An 18,290-nucleotide genomic window follows, 5' to 3' on the forward strand; every position below is an offset into this window, starting at 1 on the left:
AAAAAAAAGAAAAAAAAAAAAAAAAAAAAAAAAAAAAAAAAAGAGAAAAAAAAAAGAGAAAAAAAAAAAAAAAAAAAAAAAAAAAAAAAAAAAAAAAAAAAAAAAAAAAAAAAAAAAAAAAAAAAAGCATCGAACTGAAGTCAACCCACGGGAGTCAGGTAGATGGAGAAGACATACCTACCAAAACCTGCCAATGGCACAGAAAGAAATTGCGGCGCAACACACGCAGTCTGCAGCCCTGCCACTGCATGAGAAGGTTCGGTTTCCCAGAGCTGATAGGTGCTCATTCCTCAGGCCTCCAGAAATCTGCCTGGCATGGCTGCAATAAGAACAATACCTACCTTACTGACCTACCTACGGTCGCCGAGACAGACCTTTTGCAGGGGTTCCATCTTCGAAGCGGGCTCTGGAACATCAGACGATGCCAAGGTTAGTAAATGGAAACGAGATTTAGCACAAGGTGTGGAGCTTTTTCTCTCTTTCTCTTAGGGGCGCGGTCCAGCGTATTTTGGTAATAGTCGACAGAACTCCAGTATTCGCTTTCTGATTTTGATTCTTCTTCCGTATTTACAAGGTGAATGGGCAATTTCCAGTTTCCACATTCTACTCCGCGGACGGCGCGGAGTGTGGGCAGTGGGAGGTGAGATCCACCGGCTCCACCCATACTCCATATTCCAGAAGTAGATAGCACCTAATATCGACAGAGATTGAACCTTGAAAAAAATTAGTTGCTTGAGCTGGGCCTCGATTCTCAATTCATATCCAGCTTCTAGCAAATAGCAGGCTGGATATCTGTCATTGACTCGAGTCGCTCACAGACCATACCTGAAGGATTCGATCCTTCTTGTCAGCCCCCGCGGGCATGAAGAATCCTTCCAAAATTGCCTCAATGCAATAAGAGTGTGAAGGAAAGGATCATTGCAGGGCCTTTGGGAGCGCACAACAGCTTTCTAGGCTGACTCGTATGTCAGACACCTAGAGGTACTGATACAAAGTACAAGGAGGGGGTGAGAGGGAAGAAAACCAACACAAACGGACAAAATAAATTGTGTTTATTGGACGCGGAAGCACAAAGTCAACAGTCCAACCTGCAGTGGCTTTGCAGGGTGAACCGTGGTACTGGGACCATCAAACCAATCAGAAGAAGCTTTCTATGCCGTCTAGCTCCTTTGGTCTCGGATTACACAGAGCGATTGCTGAAGGACAGGCGACTTTCAGAGCTAGGTAGTACCTAGCTTCTTACCCGGTACGGATGTAAATATGTGGCCCCCCCAGGCTTGCTTGGCTCCGACTCCAAGTCTTCGTAAATTTGACACTTGACAGCAGCATGCAATGTGAGTGGCTCTCTAATTTGAGAATTAGATAGCAAGATGAGAGAGAAAGAACAAAAGGAGGACATTCACACTTACAGGTGGCCCTGTAGGTTTTCAGTTGATCTGGCAAGGTTTAAATTTTTTTATTCTTTGAGGTTTAGGTCACACTGAGAGAAAGTTCAGTCACACATACATGCACACATACGGAACCATGCAGTTCAGATGCAAATCTGCAGAAACTGCCAACACATCTATGCATTTGTAAGATGATCTGACGATGCTCTTATCAAAAAATATGTAAGATAGCATTTGAGTGGGGGAGGAAAATCAATAATAAAATAAATTCACCTGTTTGCAATGGGTTGCGCAATCATTATGTCTTTTCCACTTGAAGCAGGGTTTGTGGCTAGTTTTTGCTCCCAGATTGCTTCTCCCAGCCAAGATGTCACAAGGCCGCGCTGTTACCTACTCTGCAAATTACACTCCAGATTTCGGCTCCGACTTGTAGGTCCCAATGATTGCTATCAGTATCGAGCATCAATAAATAATTGACCGAAAAGTCACAGATAGACTGCAAGTCTAAAACGGCCCCCAAACCTCAAGATCGCTTAATCTGGAGTAATTTGTCAAAGGGATTCCACTAGCGCTATCTTTTGAGCCTGTCAGAAGTCAGATTCTAGGAAAAATCATAAATCATCATAATTAGTGTTTGAATTCTCATCCTTCAGGCTGACAGGCGTGCCAGTCGATGGATTTCATCATGTTAGGCCCACCATAGTCTGAAGTGTTTCTCCGTATTATGGTTTGATCCTGATGCAGATTGGCAGAAGAAAAGGGAATCGGCGCTCGGCAACAAGCCCTCCGGACGGGTCAGTCCGGAGCAATCAAAGGGACTTCCTAAAGTGGACATTTCGTCGTGTAGGTATGGAACTCTTGACAATCGATACGTATCAACAATAAATGGTGTCAGGGACACAAACACCATGAATGATGTTCCGGAATACTCTAGATAGGTATGTAATAATTGGATCTTAATGCAACTGGTAGTTAAATAATATTATCCTCTGAGTCCCAATGCCAGAGTTTGAGTCAAGTCGGTCCCTCAGTTGGAGATGCCCATCTATGTAAGATTGAAACATACAAACAAAGCAATGGAATCACCCGGTATGGATGGAGACCAATCTTTATGGGAAAAGACCAACACCAATCTCCAGCATCTTCAGACCCCATTTGTCAGGCCGACCCTTTCAAACCTGCTGAAGGATTTCGGCTTGCTCAGCGTTCTGATACAGCACTGCCATACTTGCTTCATGGTGTAGCCGAGCGCTTGATGATTGGCTTCTACATGACGAAGAAAGTTGTGGAGGTGTAGCAGAGAAAAGGCAGACGTCAGCTGTTTTGATATTCCGGATGAATCTGCAGCTGACTGACTGCGTGGTTTGAAGATTTCATCATTTTGGCATCATCACGATAATCATTACCTATTCTCCTCTTAAGACAGAGTTGAACTTTCCTTTTATTCAGAGATATTATCCCTCATCGGCTCAGGCCTCTACAAATTATTGGCATACAGAGGACGTTTAGCCTAAGGTAGTGGCGGGATAGTGACCTCAGTACCACAGAATGACTTCTCTTGATAGGTACATCCATGTTGCAGTGTGATCATTACAGCGTGATATAGGCATAGATAAGAAGCATGATTCGTAACCTTCTTTGCTTCATGATTCTACATTAGTAATTCCCTAATAGTGCCATATGGTTTATAAGTGGCTGTTGGAAATTGCGGCACAGTCAACTTGCACAAGCTAAGAACACACATTGCCAATAAATAATGGTTATTGTTGGTATCACATGACACGCCACTGCAACATGCAAATCAACTAGACATCCTGTTGAATATCAATACTCCAAGCACACTGGAAATACTCGATCAGCCAAAGACGACAAATCATCCAGCCTGGTATTCCAGCCTTCCCTAATGAATATGTACGCCTCGGCCACATGATGTCTCACAACACAGCAACCCTTTTTTTTCCTGAGAGTAAAAAAAATGTCCCGAGGAGATCGAATCCATTTCTCCTCACCAAACCTGATGGGATAGCGACGATGGGATGACCGCATCTGCTGTCGATCTTGGACTTTTTGTGATTGATCTACCAGACTCACACGAGACAGATCAGTTATGAAGTCAACAAAACAAGTCTAAGGGTCGATCCCGTTTCACTTTCAAGAACTCTTGCTCAGTACGGACTTTACGGAGTACGGAGTATCTAGATAGTCAATTAGACGAGTGGTGCGACTGCGACTAAATGATAGCAACGTTTATCGATCCCCCCGACTAGGGGATCCCTGCTCTCTCGAGCTCCAGCCTTCCCGTTAAAGGTCGTCACACGCATACCCGCAGACGCTGTCAGTCACGTGAGGGTGTAAAGTATTGACGTGGAAGTGCGCGTGGCTTCATTTACTTTCCCACAATCTGATTCGACTTCCCTCATGCTAAATGTCTTAGCAAGACCTATCATGAATTCATGATTCTGGGCACGACTGCGTGTTGACGTAAGTAGTAGGCGAACGGGGATCGGGCGAGGTAGGCACTGACTCGGTGCCATATTGTACTGTTTTCTCAAGGGGTCGTAAGATGCAATTGGCTCGAAGGCTGCTGTTCATAGGATAGGTGGTTAGGTACTAGGCAGTGCAGGGTGCCATATCTGGAGATACAGAATAGAAGCGAGATTAGGGTGACATCGTCCGTTTGGACGGATCAATAGTTGAGTGACTTCAATCTCGAAGCTCAGAATTCCGAGATAGGAGTTCAGGAGTCAGGGCGTGAGGACAGAGATGACTCCACCCTGAGGCTCAAGTCTGGTAAGAACGGCCGTGTCGGAGCTATGTTCAGGTCCGCTTCGAGGCTCCAAAGCTCCATCGTCCACGCTGGCACACAGACAGGATCGTTAATTCTGGTTTCCGTGGTATTAATATTAGCGCCGTACGCCAGCACTGCTAGTCTGCGCTAGACAGCCTGAGGAGGAACACTCTGTGCATAATACGGTATTTTTTTCCTCTAAGAATGTGATTGATGCGAAGACTGATTTGAAGATTTTAGAATGCTAAAGGTAAGAGTAATATTAACCGACAGACACGCGATTTTCCCTTCCTCTCTATGACTAATCTGTACCTGTGTTGGATTCACTCGGAGTATTACCTGTGTATGCCCGACTAGGTACCGACGTCTCCGAACTCTCGACAGACGGTCATGCCCAGGCGCCCAGCACTTGCACATCGCCCCTTACTGAACCTTGGCATGATGTTGGATGAACATATACAGCCGTACGAAGTATGCACGCTCAGTCAATTATTGCAATTGCGACATGACGGTTCATCTCGGTTCGATCGATCGACGGTCCAACAGACAGAGCGCACCCACGGTAATAATATATTCGGGTAGACTTAACCGAGATTTGGGCCTTGGCTCACACTACCTGTCCTTTTGTCTCTCTGTCCTCTGTCTTCCGTACTCCCGTACTTCTGTCTGTACTGTAGAGGCTGTGCTTGCATCTGATTTTGATTTATCCAGGGATGGATTCCAGAAGCTGAGGGTTCTGCGCGATGGCTTCAGCCAAGCATCGCCCTGTGTGCTCTGTGCGCAGCAGCCTGCAAGCCAGTGCCGGGATCATCCCTTTCGTTCAAAATTCCGGACGTCTAGTTCGACCTAGTTTTGAGAAAGCAATTACTGCGCTCCATAGGTTATTTGTTAAACTAGTAGAAAAGCGCTCGTCCAGAGCTTTGATCAAGTTCCCGACCCGGAACCGACGGGGAGATCCCTTCAGAGTTCAATGGCCCCCGACTAACGAGATGGATACGTTATTAGCGAGGTCGTGGGATAACTAAGTACTAGCAGGGACTACGGAGTACTATTTAGAACTCCGTTCACCCTAGTCCTTCCTATGTGGACTTGTTCCACAGAGGATGAACCAAAGAAGGTCCGATGTCCGTGTTCTACGGATGCGCTTCCGCGCCATTATTGGCGGATCATCGATCGTCGACAGACTTTGTCAGAGACCCAGCAGAATGCAGATTGCAGAATGTTAGGTACCTAGGTCATTATTGACTACCCAGTCACTGACAGTGGAAGAGGAATCTTCGGTGAGGAGTTCGAGATTAAGAAGACGGAAGTATGCATGCCACATTCCTCTGCGATGGTCATAGCTGCATATCTCAAAAACAAGTTTCCCTGTCTTTCACGAGGTCATGTAAGGAAGGTCAAGAAAGGCAGGGAAAGGCAACCAGTAGAGGGCGGGAGAAAAGTTTTCCGCCCTGATAGTTTTAGACTTTTTGGGCCGTTTGTCTTGATGAATGAAGATTCCCGAGATCTTACTTCTATCACTCTGCAAGTATGAGTTATGATAGATTATGTTGAGTTGACTGTACAACGTCCTTGCGTGAGCCCCATACGTCCATTCCAATGTCCAAGCTCATTCCTAACTTCGTGTTCTTGAGGAGCAGCTTACCAAGGCATACATGAATACGTTGTCCTACCACGAACAAGCCGATGCCTGACTGATGGAGCTGTGGTTTGCACTGAGGCATGTATGGTGAGGACGACGCTCAGTCATTCTTCCACCTCCTATTGACGAAGCGAAGGAGACTACTTCCTCTAGAGGACATTTGTCACCATCTGATTGCCTTGAATATTCTGGTCCTGTCCTCCTCGCGGATGGGCCATGTTCTGATGGGGGCAGCTCCCCCTGGTTCTCTACTGGACAGCCTAAAGACGTGGGATAGAGATGCCTGATGAACTTTAATACTAATGCCAATACATAATGCCAAATAGGGTAGGAGACTTCAGTCCAAAGTCCATCTTGTTCAAGTCTGGAGCAGCGTGGGCGTACTTCGAATCCTCCCTCATTCTTCAGCCTTATGTCGAGCCTCTTGGGTTGACCAGACGCGAAAAAAGGAGATTACAGACTCATGCCATTGCTGTTGATCATAGCTCAGGATCCAGTGCTATTTTTGCACTGAAGGTGGCAGGATTTTGAACGTAGCATGGCTTGACAGACTCACACTGTGGACTCCTCTCCAGGTTGTTGGAGGCATTCTCCTGGCTGATTTGCCTCGCCTCAGGCCACCGTTTCCATGAGTCGTCTGTGCAATGTTCGAAGGATTTGTCCGGTTCGCCGTTGACTTTGACCATCGGGTTGCCTGATGAGTGGTGAAGTTCCAAATGTCCCTACTACCTAGACTTCCATCTAATTATGGCCTCGAGTTCGCCTCATTCTGACAAAAGCTATCAACTGAGGGTTAGTCAGTTGACCGGACTCCTATCACAGTCCGGGAGAAAAAAAAATAAAAAAAAAATAAAAAAGACAAGGTAAGAGCCATTTGCCTCGTGAGTCGTAAGTCGTTTCTGACCCCTGCACCCAACACGTGGGGCAGACTGTCCAGAAACCGACTTAGTTGAGATTCTCTGTATGTATCTTGACTGTGCCGCAATTTAGAGGCTTTCCTTGTGGAGTAGAGATAGGCGTACTGACTGTGCCACTGTCACCAGCATCCCTGTCCTGTCGAACAGAAGATTGTTCCAGATCTTTGCTATTATTGAGTTGTATCAACTAAGCAGCTAGACGAGGCTCCGGACAATCTCCCACGATATTAAATTTAGCCACTTGGTGGTGCCGTGTTTGATGTCAATACCTTAGTCTCCTGGTGCCTGATGCTTGTACATTGCGGCGCAGGCAATTGACACACGCTGGGTGCAGAGGAATTAATTAATTGAGATTGTCTGTGCTTGGACCTTCTGAACCTCCATTACTAGGTAGAGGCCTGTTATTGCTCAAGAAATCGCACTTTGGTATATCCAGGCAGAGCCAGGTTTGGCCAGGCATACATCCATGTATTGTATTGTACTGTTATTGTATTTATCCATATTAGAGAAATTGCACAGAAATTGGATTCAATGAAGAGTGTAATCCACTAGTAACTTTGCTAGTCAGTACCTAAGATAGTTCCATCCCACTCAACCTCTTCACGGACAGCCGTTTTGATCGACAAGTCTGATAATGTGAGATGCGATTCTGCTGTCTTAAGGTGCCTTGGCTTGAAATTTCCTCTCTGCCAACTCTAAAAAGCCTGAATCAATTATCAAACACTCTTGAGGTAGATTTTCTGATTTGATGACTCTTTATTCAATAATGTCTGACAAAACTCTCTGTCACCTCGTATTCTGAGGAGCCGGTGACGTCTGTTGATCTTCTCATCCTGCTGATCGCATCTCCACTCGCGCGCTAAGTTACTACTTTCGTGCTCATAAATACTGACTGCTCCTGTCCTGCTGGCCCCAAGGTTTCGTCCGTAAAGCTGCTAATGCTCAACTATCACACCCTCATCCAGACTGTCGGGTCTGTAGAGTGGTATCGCCCATGCAGGCATCAGACGGTGGTCCTTTGACTCCTTGGACGCAATCAATTATTAATCTAATTTCGATGAGTCTTTGATGCCTTCTTTGGGTACTATCGCGGTCGCCCAGCCTCTAGACTTCATACCTGGAGTCCTTGACCGTGACTCTCTCTCTGTCTCTCGGATTTAAGGAGTTTTCGGATATGAGTTGATTAACATGCGACCATAATGGGTGCGCCCCTTGTGAATGGTTCATCGCAGTGTGTACGTACAGGATACTGCGTCTGAAGATCATCATAAAGAGCAAATGATGATGGCTGTCGGGCTATTGCAATCCCTGGTGATATGCTTATATTGTTTACCGCCACTATGACCATCTTCTGGAGCATGCGGCCACGGTCTCACTACTATCAACTATTTGGAATTTCCCACCCATGGATCCATGCAGCCTCGTGCTTGCTTCTACGCCGCTATGGATAGTAAAATCATACTCCGGACTCCGGAGTAATTCGTGTTCACTGTCGAGGACTCGAGTCTGCAGAGTCAATACTCCACCCGGATCGCCTCTTTCTTTGTTAGACTCTTGAAGCCGTTTTCTTTCTAGTTTCTGCTTGTCTTCATCGGCGATGTCCGTCCTCATCCACATTAGAAACTTTGGCGATCCTTGTCCTTCGGCAACTTATCCAGCTGCCATCGTATTTAGTCTCCGTTGCTACTTTAGAGGCTTCCTCTGGTAGATAGTTTTACCGACCTGGGACTTGAATCCCATCGCATCATCAAGAAGGTTACTTACGAGCTACCCAGCATCCACATCGTGGGGGTCAATCCAATAGTGGGTACGGAGTACTACTCGAATCTATAGTTATTGCCAACAAGTTTTTCCCGCTCGTTTCATAGACCCGACGATCAATCGATCGTCGGTTTCGACTTGAGCTCGTTGTGATATCAATTCTGTAGCCTAGAATAGAGCCTTCTCCTCCGCGACAATAATCACCGTCTATTTCGCAGCCGGTTTTATCTCCCAAACACTGTAGTTAAAGAGTGGTTTTCATAACTGAGTCTGGACGTCCCACTGTGTTCATCCTCCACGAATTCCCCGCCTTTCTTTTTGCCGACGAGTCTTGGTAAACCACTGTCTGGTAAGATAACGATCAAGGACCACTCTTTCTGGCTTTTGTGTCCTCATGAGTCATCAGACCGCGTAAGTTGGGAAGTTCGAGTCAATTCCCAAGTCATGGATCAGGCTAATACTCTTGCTCCGGCGGAATATCGTGCGCCGTCGCAGAGGATGGCTAGGTCATAACGCTGTTTCTTTCAAGGTATTCCTAACCAGGTCATATGAGAACTGCTTCTCGTACTCTTCCTCTCTTAGAGCCTAGCAATCGCATCCAACAGAGACAGAATCAGGCAGTCAGCAAGTAGGATATTAGATCAAAGCGCAGACTTGCTCTCGACCGACAATCTGAGTCTCTGCCATGATGGCCGTTTCTAGGTCCAAAATCCTTCGGAAAACAGAGTATATTACGAGACCTGGTTATGGCGGTCGTGTCTGATGAACTGTATCGTACGATACAGCTTCGAGCCCGACCCACGTAAAGAAAGTTTGCCCTATGTTGGAACAGGAAGGAGTCTTCAGGCTTGATGGTAGAAAGAAGGTTGGAACCAGTGTGCACAGAGCGTTGAAGTTGAGCTTGTTGAATATGTATCCCAGATTGAAGTATTCCTGCGTGGATGTGAATACTGTTGCTGTGGTTTTGATACCTCCTTCGACTGCTTAGCATTGAGAGGAATGCCAATCTGCCAGCTTTAGGTAGTCCAAGAAAGACACACTCATTGCATCACTATGAGAGATACCATCGTCCCTGTGTCTATCTTCAATCATTTGAGCCGTAGTCAGGTTTGCCAAATCATCCTGCCTCTGAGAATTGATGAAACTCGCTTGAAATCAAATCCGAAGGACTTCTATCTTCTCAAATCCCTAGCAAGGCTCCTCGATAATACCAGACCACCACGATGTTAGCATCATGATCCATCCACCATTGCGAACGACATCCGTTGCATTCAGACCTTCTGACGGATAGGGTATTTTCATACTGCAAGTATTGACGCACTGGGAGTTGAGGTCGAGACGTAGAGTCAAATATCGCCAACAAACTCAAGAGAAGTCCCAACCACGTCCTGAAGTGGCGGCTCTTCAGGGAGGCCACCCATCGCAAGATCCGACATCAACAGTGCATTGTTTTGTCGTCGAGAGTCTGAGCGTAGGCATTCGTCGCCGCCTCGAATTTTTTGCAGCCATTGTTGTGAAATTGAAGTTACTATATGTCTATTCTGTTCCATTTATACCACAATAAGTCAGACAATCAGATAGGATACTCGAATAGACAGCAAACAGATAGATCGAACTTATACCATCAATTCTGCTGAGGACTCACTCTGTCAAGTCCCGTGAGATTCCCGCAGGTAAGACATTGCATCAGTCGTCGGATAGAACACAAGGGAATGTTTTTAAGGACTTGAAGTAGCTCGAAAGGAGAGGCTTATCTAGCAAGCTTGTGCGTGATCAACTTCATACCCACTGTATACCAACCGCGTATCGGTGTGAGATCCTGTAGCCACGGGATTATCATAGGAAAGGGCGTCTAAGCGCGCAGGACATCCGTGACAGTCTACCTGCCGACATGTGCATGTTTGAGATGAAGTTCATATGGACATTTGGTATGTCAGAAGGGATTTCAACGGCTTCGAGGTGGTTCGACGGTGGGCTCCGCCGTGCAGTCGTTCGAACGAAAGGAGAAAGTTGCGTTGACGTGGTACTAGAGAGAAAGATAGCAGTTAGCGCCACCGATTTTGACAAAGGACTCAGAGGTTGGATTGGGAGTTGAGAAACAGCTTTGTATGTGTAGATCTTCGTTACCTGAGAATGAGGCTTGAGCCTGGGGCTTTCGTAATGCGTGCTCTGGAATAGTTGAGTGACAGTAGTGAACATTGTCAAAGCAAATGTGTTGTCGGAAATCAGGGGGAGAGGGGCCAGCGATGAGTATGTCCAAATGTGAAGGAGCTGCGATGTGCTTATGATTGTTGATATGACTCAAGCCTTTGATTTATCAATGGTCAAAGCTGTGCGAGGTTAGAGTACAGCACAATAGTGCCATTATGTGATCAGTACATGCAGAAGAGAACCAAAATTTTATCTTATCTCTTGAAATTAGTATCGACTGCACGATAGCGCAGGCTATTAATGAATCAATAAGTCATCAAGGGATAGCAATACATTCGAAACCATTTCATTAAAGCTATGGTTGAGACTTGAAATCATTTCTGTCATCAACGAAACACCATGCATCATATCAATCCGTATGCATTAAGCTCTGACTACTGATAGTGTCCACACATATCCAGTCGAAATTCTGTAGACTCCAAATCCAAGCACGATGCTCGAAGAATGATGCATCTGCCGAAGTCGTCTGCAACCCTCAATCGGCATGGAATCCGGTAGCGAGCTCGCATCTAATAGCAGCGAAGACATCATTATTTTGGACATCAACTAACGGTAGAGGAAGACTTACGGGTCCGCTGCGTGCTGGATGTTGCAATGTTCCCAATCAGCATCACGAAGGATGGCAGCGCGGAATTTGACAGCATCATCGATACTGCAGAAACGGAAGACAACATTGCGTGGCTAGAGACATCATTAGCGCATAAGCATTTCTTGGAGATGGTTGCCAGCTTACCTCGCCAGGGACGCAGGAGTCCACGATCTTCTCCACCTTGCGATTGTTGGCACTGGCTAACTTGAGAAGCTCGCCCATGTTGATGTTCATGCTGACACCAACGGCGCGGACAACACGGGTGCTGCCAATGGAGAGATTGAAAGAAAGCTGAGAGCTGATGACATCAACTTCATTGCCCATCTCCACGAAGACGGTCTTTCTCTTCTCCTTGTCAAGGTCAATGCCGTTGGGGTACTTGTCATAGAAAGCCTTGCAGGCCTCGTGGTCGCAGAAAAGGACGTGGGCTTGGTTGCCGGCAGGAGTAATGTGGATGCTCTCAACCATGCCACCATGAATAAGCGACAGAACCTTGGCAGGAGAGCTCCAAGCAGAAGGAAGTCCCTCGATGATGACACGTCTAACTTGAGCCGCTAGCACGATGTCATATTAGCATTCACGAGTCCACTCAAAGGAGACAAGAAGATCATTGCATACCTGGCTTGTCACGCGCGACAGGAGTACCCCAGGTCTTGAAGGTAGCAAGATTCTCACGATCCTCTTCAACGACAGCATGGTCAGAGGTCTTGGTAGCAGAGACAGCATTCTGAGAAGCTGCAACAGGAGCTTCCTGCGAGATGAACTCAGCAGCATCGCCGCGGAAGCCGGAAGCGGAGGCCTTGGGAGTTTCAGCATCTTCGCCGATGCCAGGCATCAGAGACGCGTTGTCGTTGTTGTTGTTTTCAAGGTCACCAAAGCCGTCATCGTTACGCGAGGGGGAGTCTCCTTCATAGACAGACCAATGTCAGTTGTGTTCTTCTGAATGTTTGAGCCGCGTGGTAAGAGTCAACTTACCAGAGAGCCACACGTCGTTGGAAGCAGACATAGGCGCAGATCCATTGGCATCAACAGAAGACTGTCCGCCAAAGTCATCGGAAGCATTGGCAAATCGGTTCTGCTGACCGGAAGCCTCCTGATCAGGCTGAGTTTTGGCCGCAGCCGCAGCCTCACGAGCCTGCTTCTCTCTAAGAGCTCGAGCAAAGGCCATGAAGCCAGCAGCATCGTCCACGTCAGCGACGGGATACTCCTTTGAGAGTTCAGCCATCTTGGATGGAGTGTAGGAAGTGTAAGAAGAATCGCCAGCTGAGTAGCGGGAGTGGTGAGGTTTCTGAGGTTTCAGAGGACGAATGCTCGAAGGAAAAGAAAGTCCACCAGAGGTGCGTGGGGTTTTGTTGAGGGGGGCAACCTGGGAAGACTTTTTTGTATTGGAAAAAAAAATGTAATTAGCTTCACTCTCATAACGTGCGCATGCTCCGCTTGTGCGAAAGACGCCAATGTACTCAGGCACACACAACACAATGCTGGCAAGAACACCAAGAAGGAGAGAGAAAGGCACGAAGAGAGGACCAACCTGCTGAGATTTCTTCAAATCATTTGCTTTATCTTCTTCCTTAGGTGCGTGTCTGCTTTCCTGCAGCCCATGGGAATCCTTTCTTATGACATTGTCGAAAGCGTCAACGATCATGTCTGAGACTTGCTTGAGATCCATGGTCTCAGGTAGTCTGAGAGCCATATCGAACGCTTTTGCTAGCCAGGAAAACATAGAGAGCTTAGAAGGATGAAGAGGCTTTCAGTCACTGTCACAGTAAGATAAGGAGTAGAAGGAGTAGAAGGAGGTAGTAAATGGTTAGATACAGAGTCATGGACAGGGTGGTGGGAGGTTTATGCTTGTTATATAGCTCTCAGATGCTCGCTTAGTACAAAGACAGTGACTAGCCACCGGAATTATCCATCTCACCAGCCGGAATCAGGGTATGACAGCGGAGATATCCGGTTCACTTCATTCAGTGACAGGCAAGATGAGATACCCCAGCCGCCTTCACCAACAATAGAAGGAGGCTGGTGGGGAACGTCGAGCCTAAGACATCAAAGACAAACAGTCAGCTCATAAGAATTTTCAAGGTATCACTTTTCCCAGGGCTGAAGCTTGAACATCGTTTCCAAAGGTTAGGGCAGATCTGGAAGATGAGTATACAGCAGGACAGGGAGTAAACAATTTTGAAGATCAAGCTTTCATGAGCTTCAGTCAATAAATTATGTACCTCGCTTTCATATTAGACAAGAAAAATAAGATACCAACACGAGACCACCAATGGTAAGGTCTGTCGAACTCATGTCGACGGTACAGGAATGCTTTCATAACCTTCCTGACCCTCCTTGCGATGTTCGACGATGACTTGCAGCCCTCGACGTCCGCAATAGCCGTCATTCCCAGCAATTCGATCGATCTGTTGGAAGGATCCACCACTATCTTCTTTTGCATCTGCAACCCAGACTGTCTCCTGAACAGTTTGGCCTGGCACCTCTGCCCGTCGTGGGTTGTACCAGGGCAACCCAACAAGGTGATTTCCAATGTTGTGGATGAAGGAGTAGAGTTTCTCAAATCGGCGTGTGGTCCCAAGCCAGGACCAACTACGGCGATCATAGGCGACACGCACGAATGGGTTCAAGTAGATTCCGGTGTCGGTTATCTCATCTGGTTGCAGCTGGGGTTCCTGAATGTCCGCATGGATCAGACAGCACTCAGAAGCTTCCCAAAAGAGGTCGTGAGAGGCGCGGAAACGGGATGGAGCTTGATTCGAGCCCTTTCCTGCTGTGCCATGCTGGAAGAATTTGGCATCAAAAGCAACCATTCCTCCCCAACAACTGCGTACACGCACGGCATCCTTTCCAGCTAGCACATCCTTTCGGCTATCACCATGTCCAGCTGTTGAGAACCATGGAAAGAAAGGAAGACCCATTCCATAGCCCTGCAAGTCACGAGTGGCATAGGTGTCATAGAACTTGAACGGGTTGATGAAGTCGACTGCGCAAGCTGCCCGATATTGAGCAACCCCATTTTGGTCTGCATTGGTGGAAAATAACAGCTGAAGAGCATCAACCGGGTCGAAAATGACGTCGTTTAGGTACAGGAGCTTATCGTAACGCGTCTCAGGATCATCGTCCAGCGGTTTCAGAGCCCGGTTGCGAACCTCTGCCAAATACTCGATGCGCTTGATACGTTTCTGTCCGCCGGGGACTGTAACTCGGGGCAAGCCGTCCAGATCCAGATGCTCCTCGAATATGATGGAGCTCTTGCATGGTACCCGCTCCTTGAAATCCCGCAGTGCGCGTTCCCCCTCTGGTCCGCTATCATTCTCGTATATACTTAAGAATACATTATCTCCTCCCAGCAGGTCAATGAGCTGAAGAACTCGATTGCCCCATTCTCCGCCTGCTAGTTCCCCGCCACGATCGTATAAGCTCGCAGCCACGAAAACCTTCTCATTGCGAATGTTGCCTCTGCCCGGCTTAGTCGATTGCGAGACTGTATCCCGGAGAGCTGAGTAATGCGATGGCGGACGAGTGTATGATGGACGAAAGATTGAAGTCAACACGACGAGAGCTAATATAATCCCTGTAACGACATGAATATAGAAGCAGGAGCGGCGTAGAAGAAAACGTCGAGCACAACTCGGTCGTGATGAGGCTGATAGGACGCGCCGAGAAGATTTGAGGCGACGGTAGCCGGATGAAGTCGACGAGAAGAGCCGCGATAGGAAGGATACCCGGTTCAAAAGCCGTCTGGGTCTTGGGGGAGCCTGTGACTCGAAATCGGCCTCGTCCAGGTTGAAAGTTCCCTGAGAGTCGACAGAAGATCGAGTGTCAAGCTCGTACTCATCCGGGTGAAGCAGACGGGCAGACATGACGAAGAATCGTCATCAGCTGCTAGGAGCAATTTGCCAACCCATCCCTCGAATACTCTGGATCAGTTGCTCTAGGACCAATGGGACATGCGCAAGCATCAGATGCCCCTATCCTCGTTGTCTCAGCTCGAGTCACGATCCTCCCAGTGTCTGATTATGTCAGCCAAGGTACTCGCCGCCAAGGCTCGAGTGTGGAGATCGCTGAGGGATCAACGCTCTGGCTTTAGCCTCGTCCAGTCGGCATCAACTGATCTTGGACCTTTCACGCCGTCACGGACATGCCAACCTGTCAAAGCATGGGGCAACCCGAAATACGAAGTTCCCGATGTTTGTCTCAAACATTGCCAGCCACCAAGCTACGAGGATGACAGTCCCAGATTTCTCCGCTCAATTCTCCGATGGCAAGGTGTGAAAGGTGCCACCCCGCCAAGAATGAGCGTCATCGGTGGTCATACCGTCATAGAGGGGCAGGGGACCGCAAAATCACAAGCGTACAGGCCGTATACTGAGTAGGAAACTGGAGTTTACCCGGTTCAAGTACGGACAGTGGACCTTTCACCTAGCTGACTCTTCTTTTTTACCCTTTATATAGCTGGCACTTCCGGTACCTGGACATATAATAGGTTCTGATCCATTTTCATCCTTCTCTTTTGCGAACGGATTGCAGCGTTCAGTTCACATTGCTCCAAGAGGCCTTGCTCAAGTATATCCCAAGCTTTGAATACAACAATACAACATTCTACGGTCAATATGACACACACTCAGTTTACCTTTGTCAACTCCTCGGAAAAGGTTCCTGGTAATGGCGCCTTGCCGCCCGAGTTTTCGATCAACGCGAGTTCTTCTACGGACATCTGGTCGAAACCGCCCTCAACGGAACGCTTCAATGCACCCATCCTCTATCGCAGTGTGCCCTTGAAGTCATTCAAGAGGGCTCGAGTCGCAATCAATGCCGATTGGCAGCAGAAATACGACCAAGGTGGCCTCATCCTGGTCTCGGTTGCCGCTGACGGAACCAGAAAATGGGTCAAAACAGGCATTGAGCTCACGCACGGCAAACCTCATTTGAGCACTGTCGCGAAGGACCGTTGGGCGGACTGGAGCTTGCTTTCGATCCCATCTGGTGGAGCAGCAGCAACCATCGAAATCGTCAGGGAGCCAGACGATAGCTTGTGGATCTACTTAGTCGAGGGTGTCCAGAAGTCTCCACTCCGTGAGGTTACATGGTTTTTCGATGGGCAGGAAAACACTGAATGCTGGGTTGGCGTTTATGCTGCGAGGCCGTCAAGCGAGGGAGGTGACCTGGTGGTCAACTTTGGACATCTAATTGTTGATCTGGCCGAGTAAATACTCGGCATTTACATGTATGAAATGGCACGTGTATATTGTAGGCGAGCAATGAGCGAACTCGATTCTTACAGGACCCTTTGGTTGTCCCTGAGGTAGAGTGGCTCTGAGGCCGGTCCATAGACTCAAAATGACAGCTGTCAAGAATCGTACTATTCAAGTCCAAGCTTGGCTCAGTCTCACACAACTTGCACCCGTATATATTCCTCTTTCTAGACAACGCTAATGGATGTGTTGATTAGGCAGTTGCTGGAGCATGGCACTTTCTCCAGGCATTTAATTGAGGGAGTTTTTTTCAAGTTTATGATAACGATACATGTTCAGAACCTAACTCGACTCGAAAGGGAGGCCATAGGTCGTGTTTTACAAGCCGGCGCATTCAGTACAGAGCAATTCGCCTCGAATACCAGAGGAGCCAGCAATCAGTTCTGGCTAATTTTGATTTGACGAGTTATTATTCCAAGACTTGAGTGTTCCACCCTATGAATCTAGAATGACTCACTGCTCACTGGTATCCAAAAGTCTCGGAGGAAAATATGGTTGAGGATATTACCACTTTGAGGCAATAATCCAGGGTTTGAGACACCACGCTCGGGCAATTATTCCAGGACCGAAAGCTCAAATAGGAACAATCGTTGACCCACTCAAAGGTCAGAACCAGTCATAAATTGTCTCAGAAAGCTGAACTATCAGAGTGATGCGGTAGTCCATATTGTTGATGGTTCGTGGCTTTGAAGGATGACATGGTATGGCTTTTGTGCCTCTTCACTCTTTAGCTTGTACCCCGAAAAGAGCCCCTATAAAAGTGACTAGAAAATCCATCTGATCTACAAGCCTCTTGGTGACCCCGTTAAGTACTCTCAGAGGGGATCATCAGCTTTCTACCTTATGCTGCCTGAGATATCCCGTATGTCCCCACTTGGGTATCTTTTCTCCTCGCTCAGCTGGCGGTCAGGACTCAGAACCTAAATGAATGAATACGAGTTACAAAACATTGTGATGACTTAATAGTTACCTAAGCTTCAATATGCGACAATTTTGTGCAAAGTATACTGTAGTTAGCCTATAGGTAGACTGAATGTCTTTACTCGTGAGTAGGGACAGGAGTACGCTAGGTCGTAGAAGGTAGAATGAAAGGGCTGCGGCGGCGGTAGGGGGATCTTATGATCTTATCATATCTGATGTTACTCCATCATCCCGTCCATCCCTGATTGCCACTTGATTAGGAATGTGACTTGACTCTCTCCCGCATTTCCGCGAGTACCCAAGTCCCAACCCGACTTCCACCCCCCACTTACTCTTAGTCTTATCACACCACGCTTGTCCGACTTGCAGTCCGATCTTCGTTGTGTTCAGCTCTTGTCATGGTTATTTGACGGTTTTCTAATGATCCATAAAATCACAGATTTCGATAATTCCTCCCTTCTCCGATTTCCGCACAACCTGAATACCGAGGGGCAAGCGCCCTACGACTTATCGATAAGCACGCTTGAAGGGGTCATGACAAACTTGACAGTCCATGAACACGAGTATTGTGCAAAGCAGGGCAAGGCTTCTCAAGATCTTGGTGCTTCGGGGGCCACATTACCTATTGGGGCCTCGGGCGTCAAGCCCATAGGCTCTTCCGGATCTAATATTTGCTGCAGCCCACGTCGACGTGCATAAGTGCACCTGTAGATCTTGTTGCGCGGCTCGAATCAGATAATCCGAAAGGGGTTGCCAGGCCTCCTGACTCAACGACTGGGTCTTCCTGAGCGACAGGCGCAAACCCATATCTGTTC

The 18,290-nt window shown here is 47.5% G+C and overlaps 3 protein-coding genes across 3 annotated transcripts; 1 reads left to right on the top strand and 2 right to left on the bottom strand.

Annotated features, from left to right (window-relative positions):
* Nucleotides 1-11,182: 11,182 nt before the first annotated feature.
* On the bottom strand, nucleotides 11,183-12,521 carry CDV56_101864 (uncharacterized protein; the record flags this gene model as incomplete). Its single annotated transcript, XM_026755483.1, has 5 exons — nucleotides 11,183-11,216; nucleotides 11,276-11,388; nucleotides 11,441-11,850; nucleotides 11,915-12,202; nucleotides 12,272-12,521. 5 exons carry the CDS (start codon nucleotides 12,519-12,521, stop codon nucleotides 11,183-11,185), a joined length of 1,095 nt encoding a protein of 364 aa, XP_026616024.1.
* Nucleotides 12,522-13,587: 1,066 nt separating this feature from the next.
* Nucleotides 13,588-15,162, bottom strand: CDV56_102198 (glycosyltransferase family 69 protein; the record flags this gene model as incomplete). Its single annotated transcript, XM_026755817.1, has 1 exon — nucleotides 13,588-15,162. One exon carries the CDS (start codon nucleotides 15,160-15,162, stop codon nucleotides 13,588-13,590), a length of 1,575 nt encoding a protein of 524 aa, XP_026616025.1.
* A 750-nt stretch (nucleotides 15,163-15,912) lies between these two features.
* On the top strand, nucleotides 15,913-16,509 carry CDV56_102501 (uncharacterized protein; the record flags this gene model as incomplete). Its single annotated transcript, XM_026756120.1, has 1 exon — nucleotides 15,913-16,509. One exon carries the CDS (start codon nucleotides 15,913-15,915, stop codon nucleotides 16,507-16,509), a length of 597 nt encoding a protein of 198 aa, XP_026616026.1.
* Nucleotides 16,510-18,290: the final 1,781 nt, after the last annotated feature.

The sequence above is a fragment of the Aspergillus thermomutatus genome (genome assembly GCF_002237265.1).
Source record: "Aspergillus thermomutatus strain HMR AF 39 chromosome Unknown NODE_51, whole genome shotgun sequence".
Taxonomy (NCBI): domain Eukaryota; kingdom Fungi; phylum Ascomycota; class Eurotiomycetes; order Eurotiales; family Aspergillaceae; genus Aspergillus; species Aspergillus thermomutatus.